The sequence below is a fragment of the Bidens hawaiensis genome, unplaced genomic scaffold, assembly GCF_021521415.1.
Source record: "Bidens hawaiensis isolate Kalapana, Puna unplaced genomic scaffold, B.hawaiensis_p1.1 tig00009067_1, whole genome shotgun sequence".
NCBI classification, from domain to species: domain Eukaryota; kingdom Viridiplantae; phylum Streptophyta; class Magnoliopsida; order Asterales; family Asteraceae; genus Bidens; species Bidens hawaiensis.
The window spans coordinates 995673-1020725 of NW_027491664.1; the positions used below are offsets into that span (position 1 = coordinate 995673).

At 37.5% G+C, this 25053-nt stretch overlaps 1 protein-coding gene and 1 pseudogene across 2 annotated transcripts; both read left to right on the forward strand.

Annotated features, from left to right (window-relative positions):
• Positions 1-1144: 1144 nt before the first annotated feature.
• Positions 1145-3069, forward strand: LOC143530951 (isoflavone reductase homolog A622-like). The gene is made up of 5 exons (XM_077026360.1): positions 1145-1403; positions 1512-1646; positions 1869-2106; positions 2553-2756; positions 2843-3069. Exons 1-5 carry the CDS (start codon positions 1221-1223, stop codon positions 3007-3009), a joined length of 927 nt encoding a protein of 308 aa, XP_076882475.1. The 5' UTR covers positions 1145-1220; the 3' UTR covers positions 3010-3069.
• A 19177-nt stretch (positions 3070-22246) lies between these two features.
• LOC143530952 (isoflavone reductase homolog A622-like) lies at positions 22247-24072 on the forward strand (annotated as a pseudogene). Its single transcript, XR_013134944.1, has 5 exons — positions 22247-22525; positions 22630-22764; positions 22939-23159; positions 23587-23790; positions 23877-24072. The product of XR_013134944.1 is annotated as an isoflavone reductase homolog A622-like (transcript).
• Positions 24073-25053: the final 981 nt, after the last annotated feature.

Genomic DNA, 25053 nt, shown 5'->3' on the forward strand with positions numbered 1-25053 from the left:
GAAAATTGTTTCAAATATACGAATGAGGTGGTTGTTTTGGTCTAACTAGCAAAGAATTGAAATGTTTATTGCTAGTCATGTTTGTTTAATGTTCGTTGTTAAAAATAATGGAGGAATATTATAAAATATTGTTCAAAATAATGGAGAAAATTACAAATAATTGTTCTCCCTTTCTCATTGCGTTATCTTTTTTTTTCTTCAATGACGAATTTCTGTCACTTGGGATACTTGAAACAAAACCTTCTAGTTATTTTTTTAAAGGTCGTGTCTTTGTCAATGTGCCACGAAACATATTGGTATCTCATTGCATTATCCCTTAAGGTTTTTTTTTTCTTTTAATGATTTAGTTACAAAATATTGTATTATATTAACAAAAGATGCCATTTAAACTAATCAATTGTTTAATTATAAATATGTGGAATGACTTGAATGCCGTGCATCTACATTATGCATATTCTTGTATTTTACTATTTTTTAATGCATTTTAAATAATTAATTCGCAATCAGGCATTTAGAATAATCACTATGAAACCAAATGTTATGTTACGAAATTTAATAAAAGACCAAAAGGTAGATTTATTAATGTTATTGACTTATTGTTTAAGAGAATGACCTAAATTAGAATTTATAGGGTTAGGACGAAAAATAAAGAATTTGGTATACATACTTGTAATGTTTAGCGATAACTTTCGGAGAAAACAAATACAAATTAAAAATTATTTCAAATCATGTTCCCTTTAGCAAAACTAGTATATATATTTTAATAATATATGTGAACATACACAAATTATTGAATACACGATGGCACTAACACGACTGATAAAACATAAACTACTTAAAAATTCAAGTCGCTATACACAAATTCATAGATATTACGCGTAGTCTTCGCTTACTAATTCATTCAAAATCAGTATCTTAAATTTTTAATAAATCATGTTTCTTTCTAGATACCATTGGTTGCGTTTGTCATGATGTCATCCACTACTCATCTTCAACGGTCAGTTTTATCATTCGATGCATTTGGATGTAGCAATCTTAAAAAAAAAAAAAAGTTTATCGATGACAACAACTCACCAAAAGTATATTATATTATTTAATATAATTATAATCACATAATGATTTCTATATATACTATCTATGCCATGTATCAGTTTCCATAGCTCTCTTCTCACTAAAAAAGTAAAACCAACTACTTTGTTTTGAAGGCCGGCAATATCTCAATGGCACAGAAAAGCAAGATCTTGATCATCGGAGGGACCGGGTACATCGGAAAGTTCATCGTAGAGGCAAGCGCAAAAGAGGCAAACCCGACTTATGTTTTGATCAGAGAAGGCACAACCACACATCCAGAAAAATCCAAGCTCGTAGACAATTTCAAAACCCTTGGTGCCACTATTCTAATTGTAAGTAGAGCCTTACTTTACTTTGTGTGATGATAATCCTGCTTTTCTTGACCATTTTAAGGCATTTCTAAGGCAAATTAATATATGATTTTCTTGAACCATTTTCAGGGAGATATTAATGATCATGAAAGTTTAGTGAAGGCGATCAAGCAAGTCGATGTTGTGATCTCGACGGTAGGTGGTGAACTGATAGCTGATCAACTCAAGCTCATTGCAGCAATTAAAGAAGCAGGAAATGTTAAGGTACTTATAGTTTTGTTTATGCATATACAGTTGACTAGTTGATTGTATAATTAAACATTTTCGAATATTCATCCAATCCAATATCCTTCTAAGTTGGATCATTTCTAGCTTATTCGTTTTCGTTTAGTTGGTGCTAGTACGAGTCCGATGGCTCAAGTATGAGTCCGCTGGCTCTAGATATACTCAATACATACTTAACCAATACTTTTAATATTTATGTAGAGATTTCTACCTTCGGAATTTGGAACCGATGTTGACCATGTCAATGCTGTCGAACCAGCGAAGAGCATCTTTGCAGGCAAGGTGAGCATTCGTAGAGCAATTGAAGCCGCAGAAATCCCACACACTTTCGTTGCCTGCAATGGTTTTGCAGGCTACTTTTTACCAAACTTGGGGCAAATGGACACATACACCGCCCCTAGAGAGAAGATTACCATCCTCGGAGATGGAAACCCCAAAGGTACACTCATTAACGCATAATCTGTAAGTCAAAAAAGTAAAGGGCTGTCGTACATAGAATCAGAGTCGACTCAACCTTTCAGGGTGTATATAAATCGGATTTTAAAATTTGTACTTTTCATAATAAAGATAATTTGGCACACATATTGTGTACGGCTTCTAAAAGACACAGTCAGTCAGTCAGTCACACATATTGAATTCGTAGCGATTTTAGTATACAAAATAGTATTCATGTATATCTTTTTGTCAAAACATAAAAAAACAACGAAGTTAAATCCTAAAAAACTGAAGGCATAAATATACTGGTGCAATACTTTTATAGTTGTATACATCAAAACTGATATATTCACTTCATTGTTTAGAGATCATTCTGTTCTTTGTATAGAGATCATACCGAAAGACTACTAAGAGCGAATTTATTAATGCCTTTAAATTGTTTCTATCTAGCTGTTTTCGTCAAAGAAGAAGATATAGCTTTGACTACCATCAAAGCAGTAGATGACCCGCGTACATTGAACAAGACATTGATTTTCAGACCTCCGGGCAACACATTGTCATTTAATGAAATTGTTTCCATTTGGGAAAGCAAGATTGGCAAGACCCTCGAGAAAACATATGTTCCTGAAGAACAAGTTCTCAAAAATATCCAAGGTGAGTTTGATCTTAGAACACGTTAAATTAAAACGAGTTGACTCAAAAAAATATTTGTCGGAAAATAATAAGTTGCTATCTTGCAGAGGCTCCATTTGGGTTAAGCATTCTTTTGTCCATAACACATTCTGTATTGATTAATGGAGACGGGACAAACTTCGAGATTGAACCTTCGTTTGGTGTTGAGGCTAGCGAGCTTTATCCAGAGATAAAATACACCACTATTGATGAGTATCTTGCTAAAATTGCATAAAAGTATCACTTTCATGTATCAGAATAATCATTGTTAATAATTATACTTTTTCCTTGTTGAAAGACTATGATGTTGTTTTCTGGATTTTGAATTACACATTTGTAATGGTTGGGTGTTTACATGTCATATCTTAATTTCTATCCCTATTTTGTTCATTTTTAAGATTTGAATTACTTATTATGGCTATGTGGTAACGATAAATCTCCATGATGTGGAGTAGTCCATGGTTTAAGTCTTTGTCAATTGCCCAAATAATTTTTTTGAAATTGAATTCTATGTTAAGAAAATAAAGGAAGTTGTCTAGGCATTTGGTAGCGATAAATCTCCCGCACCAGACTGGGTTAGCTTTGGCTATATAAGCAAATTTGAGATTTAATCCAGGTTGATGCATGTGTGTAACTTTATTCTCAATTCTTCAGTGATTTTTGTATTCCGAATGGGTGCAATTCTTCGTTTATTACTATGATTCGAAAGTGTTACGAGTCTGATGTTGGTTAATGACTTTAGACATATTCGTTTGATTGGTGTTAGTTAATGACTTTAGACATGCATATTGGTTTGATCAGTGCAGGTTAATGACTTTAGACATACAAGTTTATTATGTGTTTAATACAAAATTATAGCTAAGAATTTTGCTAATATGAGGACTAATGGATTCAGTTGTAATTTCTGAGTAATTGTGAACAACATATACGCATAAGTTTATACGCCGTATAACATATGTATAAACTTAATTACCTTACTCACACAAGACCTGATTTTCCTTTTGTTGTTAAGTTTTTAAGTCAATTCATGCAAGATATGAGGATTTCTCATTGGAATGCTGCTCTTTATGCCCTCTCTTATGTCAAAGGAACTTTATCTTAAGGATTTATTCTTCTATAATAATTCTTCTTTTGATCTGCAAGCATTCTGTGATTCAGACTTGGCAGCATGTCCTAATACTTGCTAGTCGGTTAGTAATTTTTATGTTTCTCTTGGGGGTTCTCCAATTTATTGGAAATCTAAAAGGCAACCAACTATTTCTTTAAGCTCGGTTAAAGCAGAGTACCGATCTCTTCGACGTGTGACTGCTGAACTTGCTTGGTTGACAAGACTTCTTTCGGAGTTAAATGTCACACCCTCAAAATCCACTAACGGAGTTTTACCGTCAGAGGGTGTGAACTGGCAGGATCGGAATCATTAGTTATAACCAAACCCAAGAAAACGTTTAAATGAAAAATAAGTGCGGAAGCGTAAAACCTTAATTCAAAAGTTGCGTCACGCAGGACGACTTAAAACCAAATGTAAATGTTAAAATTAAGTTTGCAGAGTAAGATGTTTAACAATTAATGCATGCTCCTAAACCGCGCGCCCGCCTCGGCTACCTGAGAATAACATACTAAAAGGGGTCAACACGAGGTTGGTGAGTTCACAAGTTATATAAGATAAATCGTTTAGCGTTTGAGTTCAGCGTTTTCGTTAAGTGTTTTGCGTAACCACGTTACGGCGTTTAAAAGTTTTGCGTAACCACGTTACGGCGTTTAAGTGTGTAACCACGTTACAGCGTTTAAGTGTGTAACCACGTTACAGCGTTTAAGTGTGTAACCACGTTACAGCGTTTAAGTGTGTAACCACGTTACAGCGTTTAAGTGTTACCAGATAATGTTATGTCAAATTATATATCGATAGGTAGCTAATCTATACAACAAGTATTACTAAGTGGTTCGAGACCGAAGCTGACTGTTTATCAAGTGCCCGTCACCAGGTCAACCCAGACCATGGTAAGTGTTAGCCAAAATTACACCCACTCAACCTCCAGTTGAGCTTAGCGTCGGGTGGGGTTTGTCAAACCCAGTAGTACTACTCAACAGTGACTCGCTATTCCAAATATTAACCGGTTCGATGCGTGGGACTTCAAGGGTTACGTGCCGCTTAGCCTCTACAAGTGATATATATAATTTATAACAAAATCTTAAATATGTGTTTATCTCAAAAATGCGTTTATCGGAGTATGTTATCTCCCCCAAGTGAAAAACGTTTGAAAACAGTTCAAAGAGCGGGGTAAGTGAACTCACTGTTTGCGAAGAATATTCCAAATTAGATCACCGAGTGATGCGCGTCGTAGAAAACTCTCTAGCGTTCTAAAATAACAAAGAGATTTTCTAAGTATCGGAACGTTTAACGAGTCTCTAGACTCGGCACATAATACCTATGCACGTATCATGTTTCGTGTTTCGTTTGTGAACCGTGTGTGATTTAAACAAGTACAATTGTGATACGATACACGAGTGAGCAATTACTTTCGTGTCATGTATTAATAACATACTTACAAGCAATTATTCCCGTAAGGGCATTTTGGTCAACAAACAAAGACTAACTAACCATTATTCCCCATAAGGGCAATTTGGTCAATTCATGGCAATCAAACTAGCAACTATTCCCCGCAAGGGTATTTTGGTCAAAATACAACAATTATATAAAAACTATCATATTTCATGCATTCCTACACAACTCAGCAGCTAGTTTCATTGTGACAGAATTTCTACTTGAAAGATTGTACTATTTCACCGATCATATCATCTCAATTAATTCACCAAAAATCACCACTGAAACATACATGTCTTAGGTTTCCAGAACATATTTTATATTATTTTTATTCCATATAGATTTCTCATAATGATCAAAACACTACAGTAAACTCATATCAGTCAGATTCATGCACAACAGAATGTTATTTGCAATTCCCGGTAAACGAAAAATCCAATAAATGCAAGACCACTTGGGTTTGGTTCCTAACTCAGTGAGTCAACTTCCAGAAGTGGAACCAACCCAATTGGCCTCGTAGTTCATGAGATATAGAATTTACAATATAACCTAACAGCAGGTCTAACAGCTCAGCTTTGCATCACGTTTTTGTAAAATCATAAAAGTATACTTCCACTTATCCAAAAATTACGAATTTATACTTTATAGAAACTAGACTCAACCTAGTTTACTGCAGTACCCACAATCTCAATCAATTTTCACGTTTACACTTCGTTACAGTCAGTTAAACATCGTATATACATTCTGTCCAGAATCTGTTCACATCAAAACTCAACAAAATAACAATCTATGAACTATTATGCATCCATATAACCCTCTAGACACTATAACTACTATCCATGCATATCAATCACACCATACATACAAGATTAGGGTTTGTGTTTTAATTCAAATCAAGAACAACAATCAATCATGTATCAATATCAATCTAGTTTATCAATCATCATGAATTCAACAACCATCATGTTAACTCATACATACTTATCAAAATCGGCTGCCTAGGGTTCTTAATTAACCCATTAAACATCAAAATTAAACAACAAGAAGTTAAAGGATGATCAATTATACCTTCCTAGCACCTAGTTCTTGGATTAAACACTTGATTAGGGTTTGTATGTGTGTATGAAAGTGACGGCAGCCTTGGAGAGGGGAGGTGAGAGCTCCGATCGGGATTTGGAAGGAATAATAATAATAGGTTAGGGTTTAGTTTAGGATATATTTATAAGCAAACAAGTTACACTCTAGTCCTTCTACTTTCAAGTGTTGTTTTTCTAGAACATTCCATCATACTTGGACAATAAGTTAACATGACCATAGTATTATCACATAGCACATAATCCTAACACATAATAATCATATAATTATTGTTTTTACGTTTGTCGTTTATTTATCAATCGTTTGCGTCAACTCGTTTGCGTTTCGGTGCAAATCCCGAAAGACTACCCATGTAGTGAGTGTTAAGCTTCATTTAAACCCTAGTTTAAATGTAATGAAGTGTGCGTTATAGATTCAACGATCTTAAAGTTTGAATTGACGGAGTTGAGTTAACGGAGTTAACCTGGAATTGACGATTGTCACATCATTCCCTTGTTAAAGAATTTTCGTCCCGAAAATTTGAGTCAAGTCGTGATGAGAGTCTGAAAGAGTAAGAAGAAAAATTTTCAGTTTGTCATATCATCCCCTAGTAAAAAGAAATTTCGTCCCGAAATTTAATTCATACCTTCGGTGATGTTTGACGGTTTGCCGGGTTTCGCGGTTTTCGGTGTTTGGTTAGCCCTTCAAAAAGGTGAGGATACTTTTTCATCATTTGATCCTCGCGTTCCCACGTGAACTCCGGTCCACGTCTCGAGTTCCAACGAACCTTAACGATTGGAATTTTGCTGTGTTTGAGTGTTTTGGTTTCCCAATCCAAAACTTCGACTGGTTCCTCAATGAACCGTAACTGTTCATCAACTTGCAGTTCCTCCAAAGGGACTACTTGGGTTTCATCAGATAGGCATTTCTTCAAATTTGATACGTGGAATACATCGTGTACGCCACTGAGTTCTGTTGGTAGGTCCAGTCGGTACGCCACCGGACCAATGCGCTCAGTTATCCGGTACGGACCAACATACCGTGGGTTGAGTTTGTTTCGCTTACCAAAGCGAACTACACCTTTCCAAGGTGAGACTTTGAGTAACACCCGATCGTTCACTTTAAATTCGAGAGGTTTTCGGCGCTTGTCGGCGTAACTCTTTTGGCGATCCCGTGCTGCTGCCATGCGATTTCGGATTTGAACAATCTTTTCCGAGGTTTCGAGTACCAGTTCTGGACCAGTGATTTGGCTGTCACCCACCTCTGCCCAGCAGAGTGGTGATCGACACTTCCGTCCGTACAGCGCTTCAAACGGCGCTGCCTTAATACTTGCGTGGTAGCTGTTATTATACGAAAACTCTACCAAGGGTAAGTGGGGTTCCCAACTTTTTCCGAAATCTAAAACGCATGCACGCAACATATCCTCCAGGGTCTGAATAGTCCGTTCACTTTGCCCATCCGTCTGAGGATGGTATGCTGTACTCATATCGAGACGTGTGCCCAGTGCGCTTTGCAGCGACTTCCAAAAGTGTGAGGTAAAACGAGAATCTCGATCGGAAATGATCGAGACAGGCACTCCGTGTCTAGACACCACTTCTTTCATGTATACTCGAGTCAGTCTTTCCATTTTGTCTGTTTCCTTAATCGCTAGGAAGTGCGCCGATTTAGTCAACCGGTCAACGATCACCCAGATGGTATCGCATCCCGTCGGTGTCTTAGGCAAACCCGTAATAAAATCCATTGAGATGTGCTCCCATTTCCACATTGGGAGTTCCGGTTGTTGCAGTAGACCAGATGGTTTCTGGTATTCAATCTTGACTCTGGCACAAGTCAAGCATTTGCTCACGTAGGTGGCAATGTCGGCTTTCATGTTCGGCCACCAGTAAAGTGCCTTTAAATCATGATACATTTTATCTGAGCCAGGGTGGATAGAATATCGGGACTTGTGAGCTTCGTCCATCACTAGAGTTCTCAACTCTCCGTATCGTGGAACCCAAATCCGGTTCTCAAAATATCGGACCCCGTCCGATCTGGTTTCAAGTTGCTTGTTCATGCCCCGCATGAGTTCCGATGGAAGATTTTCATCTTTCAAAGCTTCCAGTTGCGCATCGCGAATCTGATCGGGTAAGCTGGCATGAATCGTAAGTTGCAATGCTCTTACTCGTCTGGGTTTTTCTGTTTCTTTTCTGCTGAGGGCGTCGGCCACCACATTGGCCTTGCCCGGGTGGTACTTGATGGCACAATCATAATCTTTGAGCAGCTCGACCCAACGACGCTGTCGCATGTTCAGCTCCTTCTGATCGTAGATATGTTGGAGACTCTTGTGGTCGGTGTAAATGGTAAACTTGGTACCGTACAAGTAATGCCTCCATATCTTAAGAGCAAACACCACAGCTCCGAGTTCCAAATCATGGGTCGTGTAGTTCTTCTCGTGAACCCGTAGTTGTCTAGAGGCGTAGGCTATAACCTTCTCGAGTTGCATCAGCACACAACCGAGACCTTGTATAGATGCGTCACAGTGTACCTCAAAATTTTCTGTTCCCTCGGGGAGGGCTAAAATAGGGGCGCTACAAAGCTTGGTTTTCAACAGTTGGAAAGCGGATTCTTGCGCGTCACCCCAGTTGTACTTAGTGCCCTTGTGAGTCAAAGCGGTGAGGGGTTGAGCAATCTTTGAAAATCCCTCGATGAAACGCCGATAGTAGCCGGCCAGTCCTAGGAATTGTCGCACTTCAGTCGGAGTCTTAGGTGCTTCCCAGTTTTTGATGGCCTCTACCTTACCGGGATCGACATGGATACCATTCTCGTTGATCACATGTCCTAAAAAGTGAACCTCGCGAAGCCAAAATTCACATTTCGAGACTTTAGCATACAGTTGTTCCTTCTTCAGTAGTTCCAGAATTATCCTTAAGTGCTCTTCGTGGTCAGTCTCGTTCTTGGAGTAGACAAGAATATCATCGATGAAAACAATCACGAACTTGTCGAGGTACGCCTTGCATACTCGATTCATGAGATCCATAAATACGGCTGGCGCGTTGGTTAGGCCAAAAGGCATAACCGAGAACTCGTAGTGACCATACCGTGTTCTGAAAGCCGTCTTTGAAATATCTTCTTCGCGCACTCTCAACTGGTGGTAACCGGATCGTAGATCGATCTTCGAGTAGTAACTCGATCCCTGAAGCTGGTCAAATAAATCATCAATTCGGGGTAAAGGATAACGGTTCTTGACCGTCACCTTGTTCAATTCCCGGTAGTCGATGCACATTCGGAAAGTCCCGTCTTTCTTTCGGACAAACAAGACAGGGGCTCCCCATGGCGATGAGCTAGGTCGGATAAAACCTTTATCCAACAAATCTTGCAACTGGGTGGACAACTCCTGAAGTTCCGCCGGTGCGAGCCGATACGGGGCTCGTGCTATGGGTGCTGCACCGGGTGTCAACTCGATTTGGAATTCGACTTGACGAATAGGAGGGAGTCCGGGCAAATCCTCCGGGAAAACTTCCGGAAAGTCTCGCACAACCGGTATGTCTTCAATTCGTTTCTCCTCCGCGGGTTTCTCAACAATCTGCGCCAAAATTGCCGGATGACCCTTTCGTAGATACTTCTGTGCTTTCATAAGGGTGATGATGCTGTTGGTCATGCCGCTTCTCTCGCCTCGGACCGAAATGATCTCGCCGGAAGGGGTGGTAATATGGACTATTTTATCATGGCATATAATCTCCGCTCGGTTCTCGGATAACCAGTCCATGCCGACAACGACATCGAAACTACTAAGCGTAAAAGGAATAAGGTCGATGTCAAAAACATGACCTGACAGTTTCAACTTACATCCCGCAAGTATATGAGTTGTTACTACAGCTTTACCATTAGCTAATTCAACAGGAAACTTAGCGTCTAACGGGGTTGGAGTAAGGTCTAAAAGTTGGCTAAAGGCTTTCGACACAAAACTCCTATCAGCTCCAGTGTCAAACAAAATAGAAGCAAAATAATCGTTTACAGGGAACTTACCGGACACCACATGCGGATCATTGCGGGCTTGACCCGATCCAATCACAAACGCTCTTCCTTTGCCATTTCCTCCACCGTTACTGCCACTTCCATTGCCCCCATTGTTGTCATTATGTTTCAGCTTGGGGCAATCCTTCCGGAAATGACCTTCCTGTCCACATTCAAAACATCCCTTAGTCGTCATCGGTTGTTTAGGAGCACCCTTTGCCGCAAGGTCTCCTCTACAGTCCTTCGCTAGGTGACCTATCTTTCCACATCTTTGACACTTGACACGGTCACACTGACCAACATGATGAAAGTTGCACCTGTTGCACTTTGGATACTTCCCAACATATCCGCTCGAAACCTGCCCGCTACCGTTGTTGTTGTTGTTGTGATTCTGAGTGTTGAAACTCCGAGTAAATTCGGGCTCACGGTAGTGGTGTTGCGGCGGGAGGTTTGAGGATGAAGATCTGGTGTTGTCAAATTTTCTCTTCCCGCTGTTCGGGTTGCTGTTGTTGTTACTGTTGCTGACGTGGTCATTACTCGGGTTGTCACGGGCTTTAGCAGTCGAACCCCTCGGTGGTAACGCACCCTGGGTCACAGCCTGATCCGTCAGTTTGTGAGCCAAACGGATCGCTTGTTGGATCGTGGCTGGTCTGGAAGATGTCACCATACCCTGAATCTGTGGTGCTAACCCATCAATGTACATCTCTATTCTCTTGCTCGGCGGATCCACCATCCGCGGACACATCACCGCCAACTCGTGCGAACGAGTAGTGTAGGCTTCAATCTCTGAACCCACCATTTTCAATGACCAAAACTCCGACTCTAACTTCGAAATTTCTTCCCTCGGACAGTACTCTTCTCGCATCATGTTTTTGAACTCCTCCCAGTTCATCGCGTTAGCCAGTTCCAATCCAAGAATTTGCACATCTGCACATCGTCTGGGGACACCTCTGAGTGTGCCTCTGGCTCAGCCGGTTCTTCCTCCGGTTCTTCTTCGGGATCTTCCTCGGGATCTTCTTCGGGATCTTCCTCAGGCTCCTCTTCGGGATCTTCTTCAGGTTCTACTTCAGGCTCTGCCCCAGGCTCGGCCTCAGGCTCTGCCTCAGGGTCGGCTGCGTTCTGAGCAATCTGCATTTGTAGGATATCGCAACGCTCTAACGCTATTTCGGTTCGGGTCCTTGCTTCTTGGAGTTGCTCTTTCAAGTCTATCATTTCGGCTTGCATCTTTATCATAACCTTCGTTTGTTGATCACTAGCCCCTTGCATATCCTTCATTGCCGCCGCCATGCGGGCAACCTCCTCCTTATTCTCGGTTTCGTCTTTTAACAATCTGGAAACGTTTTCTCTAGTGTAGCGCATGTAACCCACATCACGCTCCAAACAAGAAACGACAGCTGCGAGAACTCGCTCTACAGGTTCGGGTATAGGTGGTAGAGTGTTAGGGTAAGCAGGGTGGTTCGGGTGAGGCAATGGGGGAACTTGTTCACGGTAGACCATACGTCTGATCATGTTGGGGTACCATTCCCAGCTAACGTTGTTGTCATACAAGCCTCCGGATAGGCGGTACCTCTTCGGTGCGGGAGCTGCGAGTTCCGGGACTACGCGGGGTGGCGAGGCGGTAGGTAACTGAGGTTCCTTCCCGTGAGCATGCGTCATCGAATCGGATGATGATGAGGGTGGCGTCGACATTTCTACAGGTAAGCCGTGTATATGCGCGCGCGTATGAGCGAAAGAGGTAAGAGATAAGATTACAAGACTACACAAACCTATGCAGTGCGTATTATTATAACTAATGAGTCGTCGCGGTTATAGTCTAGTATGCATGCAGTTTCTAGTTCGCTATAACCAATGGCTCTGATACCAATCTGTCACACCCTCAAAATCCACTAACGGAGTTTTACCGTCAGAGGGTGTGAACTGGCAGGATCGGAATCATTAGTTATAACCAAACCCAAGAAAACGTTTAAATGAAAAATAAGTGCGGAAGCGTAAAACCTTAATTCAAAAGTTGCGTCACGCAGGACGACTTAAAACCAAATGTAAATGTTAAAATTAAGTTTGCAGAGTAAGATGTTTAACAATTAATGCATGCTCCTAAACCGCGCGCCCGCCTCGGCTACCTGAGAATAACATACTAAAAGGGGTCAACACGAGGTTGGTGAGTTCACAAGTTATATAAGATAAATCGTTTAGCGTTTGAGTTCAGCGTTTTCGTTAAGTGTTTTGCGTAACCACGTTACGGCGTTTAAAAGTTTTGCGTAACCACGTTACGGCGTTTAAGTGTGTAACCACGTTACAGCGTTTAAGTGTGTAACCACGTTACAGCATTTAAGTGTGTAACCACGTTACAGCGTTTAAGTGTGTAACCACGTTACAGCGTTTAAGTGTTACCAGATAATGTTATGTCAAATTATATATCGATAGGTAGCTAATCTATACAACAAGTATTACTAAGTGGTTCGAGACCGAAGCTGACTGTTTATCAAGTGCCCGTCACCAGGTCAACCCAGACCATGGTAAGTGTTAGCCAAAATTACACCCACTCAACCTCCAGTTGAGCTTAGCGTCGGGTGGGGTTTGTCAAACCCAGTAGTACTACTCAACAGTGACTCGCTATTCCAAATATTAACCGGTTCGATGCGTGGGACTTCAAGGGTTACGTGCCGCTTAGCCTCTACAAGTGATATATATAATTTATAACAAAATCTTAAATATGTGTTTATCTCAAAAATGCGTTTATCGGAGTATGTTATCTCCCCCAAGTGAAAAACGTTTGAAAACAGTTCAAAGAGCGGGGTAAGTGAACTCACTGTTTGCGAAGAATATTCCAAATTAGATCACCGAGTGATGCGCGTCGTAGAAAACTCTCTAGCGTTCTAAAATAACAAAGAGATTTTCTAAGTATCGGAACGTTTAACGAGTCTCTAGACTCGGCACATAATACCTATGCACGTATCATGTTTCGTGTTTCGTTTGTGAACCGTGTGTGATTTAAACAAGTACAATTGTGATACGATACACGAGTGAGCAATTACTTTCGTGTCATGTATTAATAACATACTTACAAGCAATTATTCCCGTAAGGGCATTTTGGTCAACAAACAAAGACTAACTAACCATTATTCCCCATAAGGGCAATTTGGTCAATTCATGGCAATCAAACTAGCAACTATTCCCCGCAAGGGTATTTTGGTCAAAATACAACAATTATATAAAAACTATCATATTTCATGCATTCCTACACAACTCAGCAGCTAGTTTCATTGTGACAGAATTTCTACTTGAAAGATTGTACTATTTCACCGATCATATCATCTCAATTAATTCACCAAAAATCACCACTGAAACATACATGTCTTAGGTTTCCAGAACATATTTTATATTATTTTTATTCCATATAGATTTCTCATAATGATCAAAACACTACAGTAAACTCATATCAGTCAGATTCATGCACAACAGAATGTTATTTGCAATTCCCGGTAAACGAAAAATCCAATAAATGCAAGACCACTTGGGTTTGGTTCCTAACTCAGTGAGTCAACTTCCAGAAGTGGAACCAACCCAATTTGCCTCGTAGTTCATGAGATATAGAATTTACAATATAACCTAACAGCAGGTCTAACAGCTCAGCTTTGCATCACGTTTTTGTAAAATCATAAAAGTATACTTCCACTTATCCAAAAATTACGAATTTATACTTTATAGAAACTAGACTCAACCTAGTTTACTGCAGTACCCACAATCTCAATCAATTTTCACGTTTACACTTCGTTACAGTCAGTTAAACATCGTATATACATTCTGTCCAGAATCTGTTCACATCAAAACTCAACAAAATAACAATCTATGAACTATTATGCATCCATATAACCCTCTAGACACTATAACTACTATCCATGCATATCAATCACACCATACATACAAGATTAGGGTTTGTGTTTTAATTCAAATCAAGAACAACAATCAATCATGTATCAATATCAATCTAGTTTATCAATCATCATGAATTCAACAACCATCATGTTAACTCATACATACTTATCAAAATCGGCTGCCTAGGGTTCTTAATTAACCCATTAAACATCAAAATTAAACAACAAGAAGGTAAAGGATGATCAATTATACCTTCCTAGCACCTAGTTCTTGGATTAAACACTTGATTAGGGTTTGTATGTGTGTATGAAAGTGACGGCAGCCTTGGAGAGGGGAGGTGAGAGCTCCGATCGGGATTTGGAAGGAATAATAATAATAGGTTAGGGTTTAGTTTAGGATATATTTATAAGCAAACAAGTTACACTCTAGTCCTTCTACTTTCAAGTGTTGTTTTTCTAGAACATTCCATCATACTTGGACAATAAGTTAACATGACCATAGTATTATCACATAGCACATAATCCTAACACATAATAATCATATAATTATTGTTTTTACGTTTGTCGTTTATTTATCAATCGTTTGCGTCAACTCGTTTGCGTTTCGGTGCAAATCCCGAAAGACTACCCATGTAGTGAGTGTTAAGCGTCATTTAAACCCTAGTTTAAATGTAATGAAGTGTGCGTTATAGATTCAACGATCTTAAAGTTTGAATTGACGGAGTTGAGTTAACGGAGTTAACCTGGAATTGACGATTGTCACATTAAATGTTCCTAACATCACTCCTGTCACGCTTAAATGTGATAGTCAGGCTGCTATCTATATTGCCAAAGATCATGTTTTTCATGAGCGAACTAAACACAATGAAATTGACTGTCATTTTGTTCGTGAGAAGTTACAAGACTGTCTGGCGACTTTGGTGCATACAAACATGAAGATTCCGCTTGTTGACATTTTTACTAAGAACTTACCCGGACCTCATTTTCACTCGATGTTGTGCAAGTTGGGGTTTTCTCAACATCCAATGATGTGCGAAAATATAAATAAATAGTAAACATGAATCGCAACTAAGCTTTAAAAACCAAACAATCTATCCTAGTTCACACAAACGGCAAGTGTACCAGTCGCGTATAGCAAAGATCAGGGGAAAGTCCGGATATCGAACTCAAAGATACGTGAGAACGGATCAGATTATAAACCTTAATCCAAGTCCTACCTTAATATTTAATTGATTTTATATTAATTATTTTAAACTAATTAACTTAGCTAACTTAATAGAACTAACTGAAAGACTTAACGGGATTTAACGATAATGAGAAAGCGAATCAACTAGGTAGGAGGACTTAACAGTTGTAGGATGGCTCGAGTGCTAACACGTGGTTGAAACTAAGGTTCTAAAGATGAGCTAACATAGGAGAGGCTAAGGTAACTGCCTAACTGGGTTCATACGGTCAGTTTTACCAGAAAACCCTAACGACGTCTAGTCAACTTTTAATTCTTGGTTGTTTATTCTAAGTACCCTAATAACTAAACACTTGGTCCATTTTTAAGCTACAAGACTCGCTAAGGTTCAAACTATTGTAAACCTATGATAAAAGGGGTAATTCAACACTAATGGTCTGTTTGGTATGGGGTAATGGAATGAATGATGGAATGGAATGAGCGAGAGAATGAAATGGACGAGGTAATGAAATGGATTATTACCATTCCATTGACATGTTTGGTTACCAGGTGAGAAGGACATAAATAGTTTTTATTTTTTGGTAAGCTAGAAAAAGTTATAATAACATAAAAATGGTAGTGAGTGGCGGTGGGATGGTGGTGGTGGGTGGTGGGCGGTAGGAGCGATGGTTGGTGATGGCAGATCGTGGTGATACTGAGCCGTGGTGGCGGAGGCGGTGGTAAGCGGCGGGTGATGGTGGTGATGGCGGGGAGCGATGGTTGGTGGTGGACGGCGATAGTAGGTAGTGGTGGGTAGTTGGTGGTGGTGGCGAAGGCAGTGGTGGGTGGTGGTGGTGGCGGTGAGAGGTCAATGGGTAATAGTGATGGGGCTGGTGAGAGGATATTGGGTAGTAGTGGTGGTGATGGTGGTGAGAGGGCAATGGATAATAGTGGTAGTGGTGGTGAGAGGGCGTTGGGTAGTAGTGGTGGGAGGGTGGTGGAGGAGATATAGTGTGAAAGAGCGATGGAATGAAAAAAATAAGGGGGTGGATGGAATGAATTTTGGGTGATTTAAAGGGAATGAAATGGACATGGTAATGAGTGATTCCATTCCATTGACCAACCAAACACATTTTTTTCATTCCATCAAAATGGTCCATTCCATTCCGCCTCTCATTCATGTATACCAAACGCTACCTAAGGATCAAACAACTCAACTTACAAACTCAACCTAATCGACAGTGGGAAAAACCGCATGTGGTCTCGCAACGACTAACCCGATCAACTAACTAGCAAGATAAGCCGACACTTAAGGTTTTGGTCCAACTCAAAGGTGGTTAATCTACTGATTTTAATGATCTAGACAACACAAACCCTAATGATATGTCTATCACAATCAATCAACTCACATAGTATTAACCGAACCATGCAATTAACGACCACACAAAATTAATTCATGCAATAATCAATCACACGGGGCTCATGCAACCTACGATACATCTATGGCGGCAGATATTAATGGGATTAAATCACAAATTATGAACTTTGACAATACAAAAACAATCAACCACTTGTTAAACACCCTAAACTAGTTTATTTTAACCGTTAAACATCAAACCTAAGTGATTCAAACAAGTTTAGCCTATAATAATCATGGAACAGAAGATAATAATGATAAAACTGATAAATATGTTCATAAGCAACTGATTAAAACTTGTCTTGCGGTTTAAAAACTCAAAACGAACTTGCAGACGGTAATAATTCAAAAACCGACAAATAACGAATAAAATTACGAACCGACAGCTTCTCCTTTTTGATTCTTCGTTCCTCGGGCCTCTTTGGTGGCTGGTAGGGTTATCAAATCGTTCTAGGGTTTTATAATATATATATATATACATATACATATATATATATATATATATATATATATATATATATATATATGTTATAAACTTGTTAAACAAGTTAAAATACTAAAACCCGGTCGGATCAGCCCTAATAGGACAAAATAGACGGGCCGATGGTTTTTGGAAGGTTGGGAACATGGGATACGCGGCGTAGTGCAAGCAGCAAGGGTCACCTGGTCGCGTGTCAGGCCCATTAGGTCTCCGGTTTTCATTTTTCGACTCGTTTAAACTTCGTTTGTGTGTACCGGCTTCATTCGATACCCGTTTTAGATGATTTTTTCTTCATTTAACTTGTTTTCTCGCTCTCTTCAACATTGGACCTATCACATACATAATCATGTAAATTCACGCAAAAACAAATTATATTCGTGAACGTTTAAGCACAAAACGACATATAAACTAGCAATGAAAAATGTGTGTTTCACAACACATCATCCAACTTGGGGGGGGGGGGGTGAGAACATATACGCCGCATGTGTTTATACACCGTATAAATTTACACGCCGTATATGTTAATTTATATATATATAGTTTTGTGATTTTTCATTCTTGTAATTTTGATTCTGATGAAATAAAATTTTATTTCCCTACTTCATTTCTTCTTTTCTTTATGTGTCATTGTTCTATAACGATTACATTAATCGCCTTTAATAAAGTGTTGTCAGTTTGATGGCCCTTATAATGAATGGGTTTCTGGACCGGTTTAAAGAAATTGAGAAAGCAATTTGTGACTTTCAAGATTGATTTAGAAAAGGTTTATGATTTTATTTGTTGGGTCAACTTAGAGAAATTACGGAGTTATTGAGGTTTCGACATAAATGGATTGGATGGACCAGGGATGTCTTAATTGTGCAAGGTCTTCTGTTTAGGAGAGTGGAATCCATATATCGAATTTTGCATATAGGATAGGGGTTTGAGACGTGGAAACCCTTTTTATTTTTGTTTATTCTTGTTATTGAGGGACTCCATGAGGAGGCAGGGTTATTTTAAGGTATTCAAGTTGGAGGGGATAACTTACATTTATCTCCTACTAAAAATTGACTTAACGCAACATTTATTTTACAAAACAGTTATATTAGGTAAAGTTGCATTAGATCTAATGAAACCTTTTTATGTATAATGCAACTATTTCTTTCAAATTGTATTATCTGACAGAAAGTTTACATTATGTCTAAGGCAACTTCACCTAATGCAATTGTTTTTTGTAAAATAAAAATTGCCTTAGGGCATGGTCTGGAGATAATATTTGGTTTGAGAACACTGAATTGCTTCTTTTTGGATTCTGGATTGAAGAGTACTCTTCATAATCTAATCTTATTGGTATTGTCTGAAATCATTTGCTTCTATGACGGGGTGTAAACCTCAAATATTTCGTTTATCTATTTGGGTTTATTGTTAGGAGTGATTCTAGCTAAGGTTGAAGGATACGTTAAAAATTGATAAGTTCAATGTGAGACTTTTGAAATGGAAAGCTTTAATGCTTTATATCGATGGTCTGGCTACTTTGACTATTTCGGTTTCGAGAGCACTTTCTTGTGTACTAAATGTCCTTGATTTGGATGTAACAACTCAAATATTTTCATTTAAATTATTATTGTATAATACCTGACACATATTGATGTTCGGGAAATTTTATCGCAATTATCGAGTTAATTATTTGTTATAATAATGTAATATATTTATATAACTTGCAAAGTTTGGCAATTTTCACCCTAAAGTTAAAGTTTTACCCAATTATGTTTCCATCCTCAAACCTTGGGGACTAAAATAAAAATCTGATTAAATTATTTTTCTTATTATTAATATTATTATATATAAAACCCTAATAAACATGGTTCAACCAGGCCTTAGAACCCGACCCACATTCCCACATTTAAACCCGATCTTAATTCGTGATCAATACGTTTTTCAAGTTCAAAATCGTTTTGGAAACTCGAATATTCGAGTACTGTGCGGCCCATCAGTGAAAGGAATTAAGACAAATTACACCAATCTAGTTCAGATGTCTTAATTTTTCCTAAACCAAGAACCCTAAATTCAATTTACTATAAAACGAATGTTATAAGTCGATTAAACGAAGAAGCAGCCTCCTCAACCCATCGCCAATTAAACCCACATATTTAATCGTATTGCCGTGGCCTGCATATATGGTTTCTGGTCATCGTTTTGGGCCGTCGGGTCTTGTTAGCCGTTCATCATCAATTGATCATCTCAACTGGTAATTAATACATCTAGAATGTTCGTTTTTATGATGTGATCAGTAGCCCTAACATTGATTAATCTAACAACAAGCAATTGGTCCAATTTCAGATTTAGGGTTCTTATTGATTTGGGGATTTTAACTGTTTAAGTATTTAAATTATTGTTTTTGTTCTATAACAAACTGACCAGCTAGTCCATCTGGTTCTGTGGGTACTGTGAACCGGCCAGGGCCACAAGTTCGAGCCCCATGGACGCGTTATTGATGTTTTATTTAATTTTTGCTCTTTTAAATTGTTTATATATTTATTGAATTATTATTATAATTATTTTTAAACATACAACAAATAATATCTTATGAAAACCATCATTAAGTTATGTCTTTGGTTAAAATTTCATTAAAAGCTTTCGTTTATTCACACACACATATATATATATATTACTTTTATAATAATAGTAAACATAATTACTTTTATTTAAGACCCGACACTTTGAGTTGCGTTTCGTCATTGTTGAACGTCTTTATAAACTTACTTATATTTATTTTATATATGTACGTATGTATATATATCAGATATCTAATAAGCGTAATAAATAGATTTTCCTTTTAAAGATTTAAACGAAATATTTATATCTTACCACATATTATATATATTATGATTATCTATTCATTTATATTAGTATCTTATTTATTCAAATAATTAAAAATATATCTTACCTTATATTTAATTAAACTATTTTATTTAATTTGTACATTTAATCATTTAATTATTTAGACTTTGTTATTTCAAGTATATCTTATCATATTTAAATTATTTAAGTATTTAAGTGTATATTTTATCAAGAATAGTTATTGATGAACTTATAATTAATAAGACTAATGATCTTAACTATATAAATCAATCGTTCAAATCCATAATAATATAATCCCAACCATAACTCAAATCACATCGAGACATTAAATTCATTATACATGTTATCTCATTATTAATTAATTCATAATATTATATTTAATTAAGAATCTTTGTCCGTGTATCTCGAAGGGTTTACTTTTCTCGTCATCCTCATTTGTATTTCGTTCATCTAATCAGGTGAGTAATCACTTCTCTATTTTACTTGTTTTCAAATGTTTTGGGGATACTTGTGTACCATTTATCATATTATTTATCTTATTATTTCTCAAACGCAAACTGTGATCTTTGTGTTGTGTATCAATTGAATGATTGCATGTTTCTTGCTTTTTTTTTTGCTTATTTGCTTACTTGAATCGCATTCGGAGAGGTCCAACATAATTTCATTATAGTATAGTCATACGACCGTTGTAGTGGCCGGAGCCCGATCGCATTGACAATGGTTTCACCGACACCTCATTTTTGGTAACCAATACCCATTCGAATGGCAACGGTTTAGCCCTTTCTTTATGGTTGATTGTTTATGTATGTGCTATGATTTAATTGTTTATACTCACAGATAAAAGTTTTGCCTATTTTTATTCACTTATATCATTATATATTATTACCACTTTTGTTTTTGTCAAAATCTACTCACTCAACATGTGTTGTTGACAAACATATATTTTGTACGCATTTGTAGGTTATAGATTTGGATTGCTTATCGAACTGAAGCTCACATAGAGATGACTTTAGGATAAATCATATACAAGAATAGTTGGTTTTGTATTTGTAATTTTCTTTATTTTTGTTGTATATGAATGTTGTTTGATAATAAATAAATTAATTAGATATTGTCGCTTTATAATTTCATGATAGTAACCTTGTGAGTTGTGATAATCAGTTCACGCCCCGGCACTTCCGCCGTAGGTTGGGGTGTGACATTGGATGCCGTCTCTGATTATGAGAGGGGATTCGTTCCAGAATCTTTTGGGGTGACACGGGTGGTAGGGGAATACAATGGGTTAGTTAGATGGGTAGAAGAGTTTTAATGAAGTGACTCGGTATATTATTGACCAGTTTGTTCTTCCAAATGTAGTAACAAGTCTTAGATTGAATTCTTGTATTCCAAGAAAGGTAAATGTTTTTGTGTGGAAGTTGTTTGATTTCATGTTAATCTTGATCAGAAAGGGGTTGATGTTCCTTTAATTATCTTTGGTTTCTTCAAGGTTATACCTATACATTCCAAGTTCTAAACGGCATGAAGATCTTGTTCAGTGTTTGATGGGACGAAAATGAAGGCCTCAAATAAAGAAGTTGTGGAGTTTTGGTCTAACGAGCAAAGAAATGACACGATATTGTTCTTTTCTCATTTTTTTCGTTAACAGGAAAAGAAAATACAGTTTTAAGTGAATCAAGTGGTTAAAACATTCACTTAAGGGCACCAAACTTTCAAATTATTCTAGTAAATAATAATAGTATGGGAACATACACATGTGAATACTCGACGGCCGGTAGGAACACGCCTGATAAACGTAAACATCTTAAACAATTCAAGTCGCTGTACACAAATTCATAAATATCATGCTTTCAGATACAAATTACAAGCATTAATCCATCTGATCATACTATTTTCTTAATTTTTTTAATATTTTCTAAATCGTGTTTCTTTCCAGAAGGTCGCATTTTGTCAACAACTCTTTTAACGGTCAACCTTATCATTCTATGCATTGTGGCAATCTTAAAAAAGGCTTCATCATTGACAACTACTCACCAATAGATCGAATATTTTATTTAATATAATAATCACATAATGGTTTCTCCGTTTCTATATATACTATCTATACCATATATCAACTTCCATAGCTCTTTTCTCATTAAAAAAGTAAAATCAACTACTTAGTTTTGAAGGCCGGCAATATCTCAATGGCACAGAAAAGCAAGATCTTGATCATTGGAGGGACCGGGTACATCGGAAAGTTCATCGTAGAGGCGAGCGCGAAAGAGGGAAACCCGACTTATGTTTTGGTCAGAGAAGGCACAACCACACATCCAGAAAAATCCAAGCTCATAGACAATTTCAAAACTCTTGGTGCCACTATTCTTATTGTAAGTAGAGCCTTACTTTACTTTGTGTGATGATAATCCTGTTTTTCTTGACTATTTTAAGGCATTTATATGGCAAATATATGATTTTCTTGAACCATTTTCAGGGAGATATTAATGATCATGATAGTTTAGTGAAGGCAATCAAGCAAGTCGATGTTGTAATCTCGACGGTAGGCGGTGAACTGATAGCCGATCAAGTCAAGCTCATTACAGCAATTAAAGAAGCAGGAAATGTTAAGGTAACATATCTAGTTGAGTGCATAATTTGACCTTTTATAATCATCTATTATAACCTTTTAAGTTGGATTTTTTTGTAGCTTATTTATTTTTTGTTTAGTTGCTGCAAGTATGAGTCTACTGGCTCTAGATCTACCTAGTGTCATAATTAACCTATACTTTTAACATTTATGTAGAGATTTCTTCCTTCGGAATTTGGAACCGATGTTGACCATGTCAATGCTGTCGAACCAGCGAAGAGCATCTTTGCAGGCAAGGTGAGCATTCGTAGAGCAGTCGAAGCCGCAGAAATCCCACACACTTTCGTTGCCTGCAATGGTTTTGCAGGCTACTTTTTACCAAACTTGGGGCAAATGGACCGCAAAGATTACCATCCTCGGAGATGGAAACCCCAAAGGTACACTCATTAACGCATTATCTGTAAGTCATAAAGTAAAGGGTTGTCGTACATAGAATCAGAGTCGACTCAACCTTTCAGGGAGTATAAATCGGATTTTAAAATTTGTACTTTTCATAATAAAGATAATTTGGCACACATACTGTGTACAACTTCTAAAAGACACAGTCACACATGTTGAATTCGTGGCGATTTTAGTATACAGAATAGTATTTATATCTTTTTGTCAAAACATAAAAAATCAACGAAGTTAAATCCTAAAAAACTGAAGGCATAAATATACTGGTGCAATACTTTTATAGTTGTATGCATCAAAACTGATATATTCACTTCATTGTTTAGAGATCATTCAGTTCTTTGTATAGAGATCTTACCAAAAGACTACTAAGGGCGAATTTATTAATGTCTTTATATTGTTTCTATCTAGCTGTTTTCGTCAAAGAAGAAGATATAGCTTTGACTACCATCAAAGCTGTAGATGACCCACGTACATTGAACAAGACATTGATTTTCAGACCTCCGGGCAACACATTGTCATTTAATGAAATTGTTTCCATTTGGGAAAGCAAGATTGGCAAGACCCTCGAGAAAACATATGTTCCTGAAGAACAAGTTCTCAAAAATATCCAAGGTGAGTTTGATCTTAGAACACGTTTAATTAAAACGAGTTGACTCAAAAAAATATTTGTCGGAAAATAATAAGTTGCTATCTTGCAGAGGCTCCATTTGGGTTAAGCATTATTTTGTCCATAACACATTCTGTATTGATTAATGGAGACGGGACAAACTTCGAGATTGAACCTTCGTTTGGTGTTGAGGCTAGCGAGCTTTATCCAGAGATAAAATACACCACTATTGATGAGTATCTTGCTAAAATTGCATAAAAGTATCACTTTCATGTATCAGAATAATCATTGTTAACGATTATACTTTTCCTTGTTGAAAGACTGATGTTGTTTTCTGGATTTGAATTACACATTTGTAATGGTTGGGTATTTACATGTCATATCTTAATTTCTATGCATATTTTGTTCATTTTTAAAACCTGAATTACTTATTATGGGTATGTGGTAGCGATAAATCTCCATGATGGGGAGTAGTCCATGGTTAAGTCTTTGGAGAATGCCCAAATAATTTTTTTAAAATTGAATTCTATATATATTAAGAAAATAAAGGAAGTTGTCTGGACATTTGGTAGAGAAAAATCTCCCGCACCAGACTGGGTTAGCTTTGGCTATATAAGCAACTTTGAGATTTAATCCGGGTTGATGCATGTGTGTAACTTTGTTCATCAATTCTTCAACGATTCTTGTGTTCCGAATGGGTGCAATTCCTCATTTATTACTATGATTCGAAAGTTTTAGGAGTCTGATGTTGGTTAATGACTTTAGACATATTGGTTTGATCAGTGCGGGTTAATGACTTTAGACATACAAGTTTAATATGTGTTTATTACAAAATTATAGCTAAGAATTTTGCTAATATAAGGACTAAGGTAATGGATAGTTGTTTCTGAGTAATCACCTTTCATTAAGGATTATCAGTTTGATGGTCCTCTTATAATGAATGAGTTTGTGGACCAGTTCAAAGAAAATTAGAAAACAAATATTTTATGACTTTCAAGATTGATTTAGAAAAAGTTTACGACTTTATTTGTTGGGTCAAGTTAGAAAAAGTTGCGGAGTTATTGAGATTTGGACATAAATGGATTGGATGGATTAGGGTATGTCGTAATTATGTAGGGTCTTCTGTTTAGAAGAATGGGGTCCATCTATCGAATTCAGCATACATGATAATGATATGGGTTTGAGACATGAAGACTGGAAACCCTTTTTATTTTTGTTTATTAATGTTTATTCTTGTTATGGAGGGACTCTATGTGGAGACAGAGTTA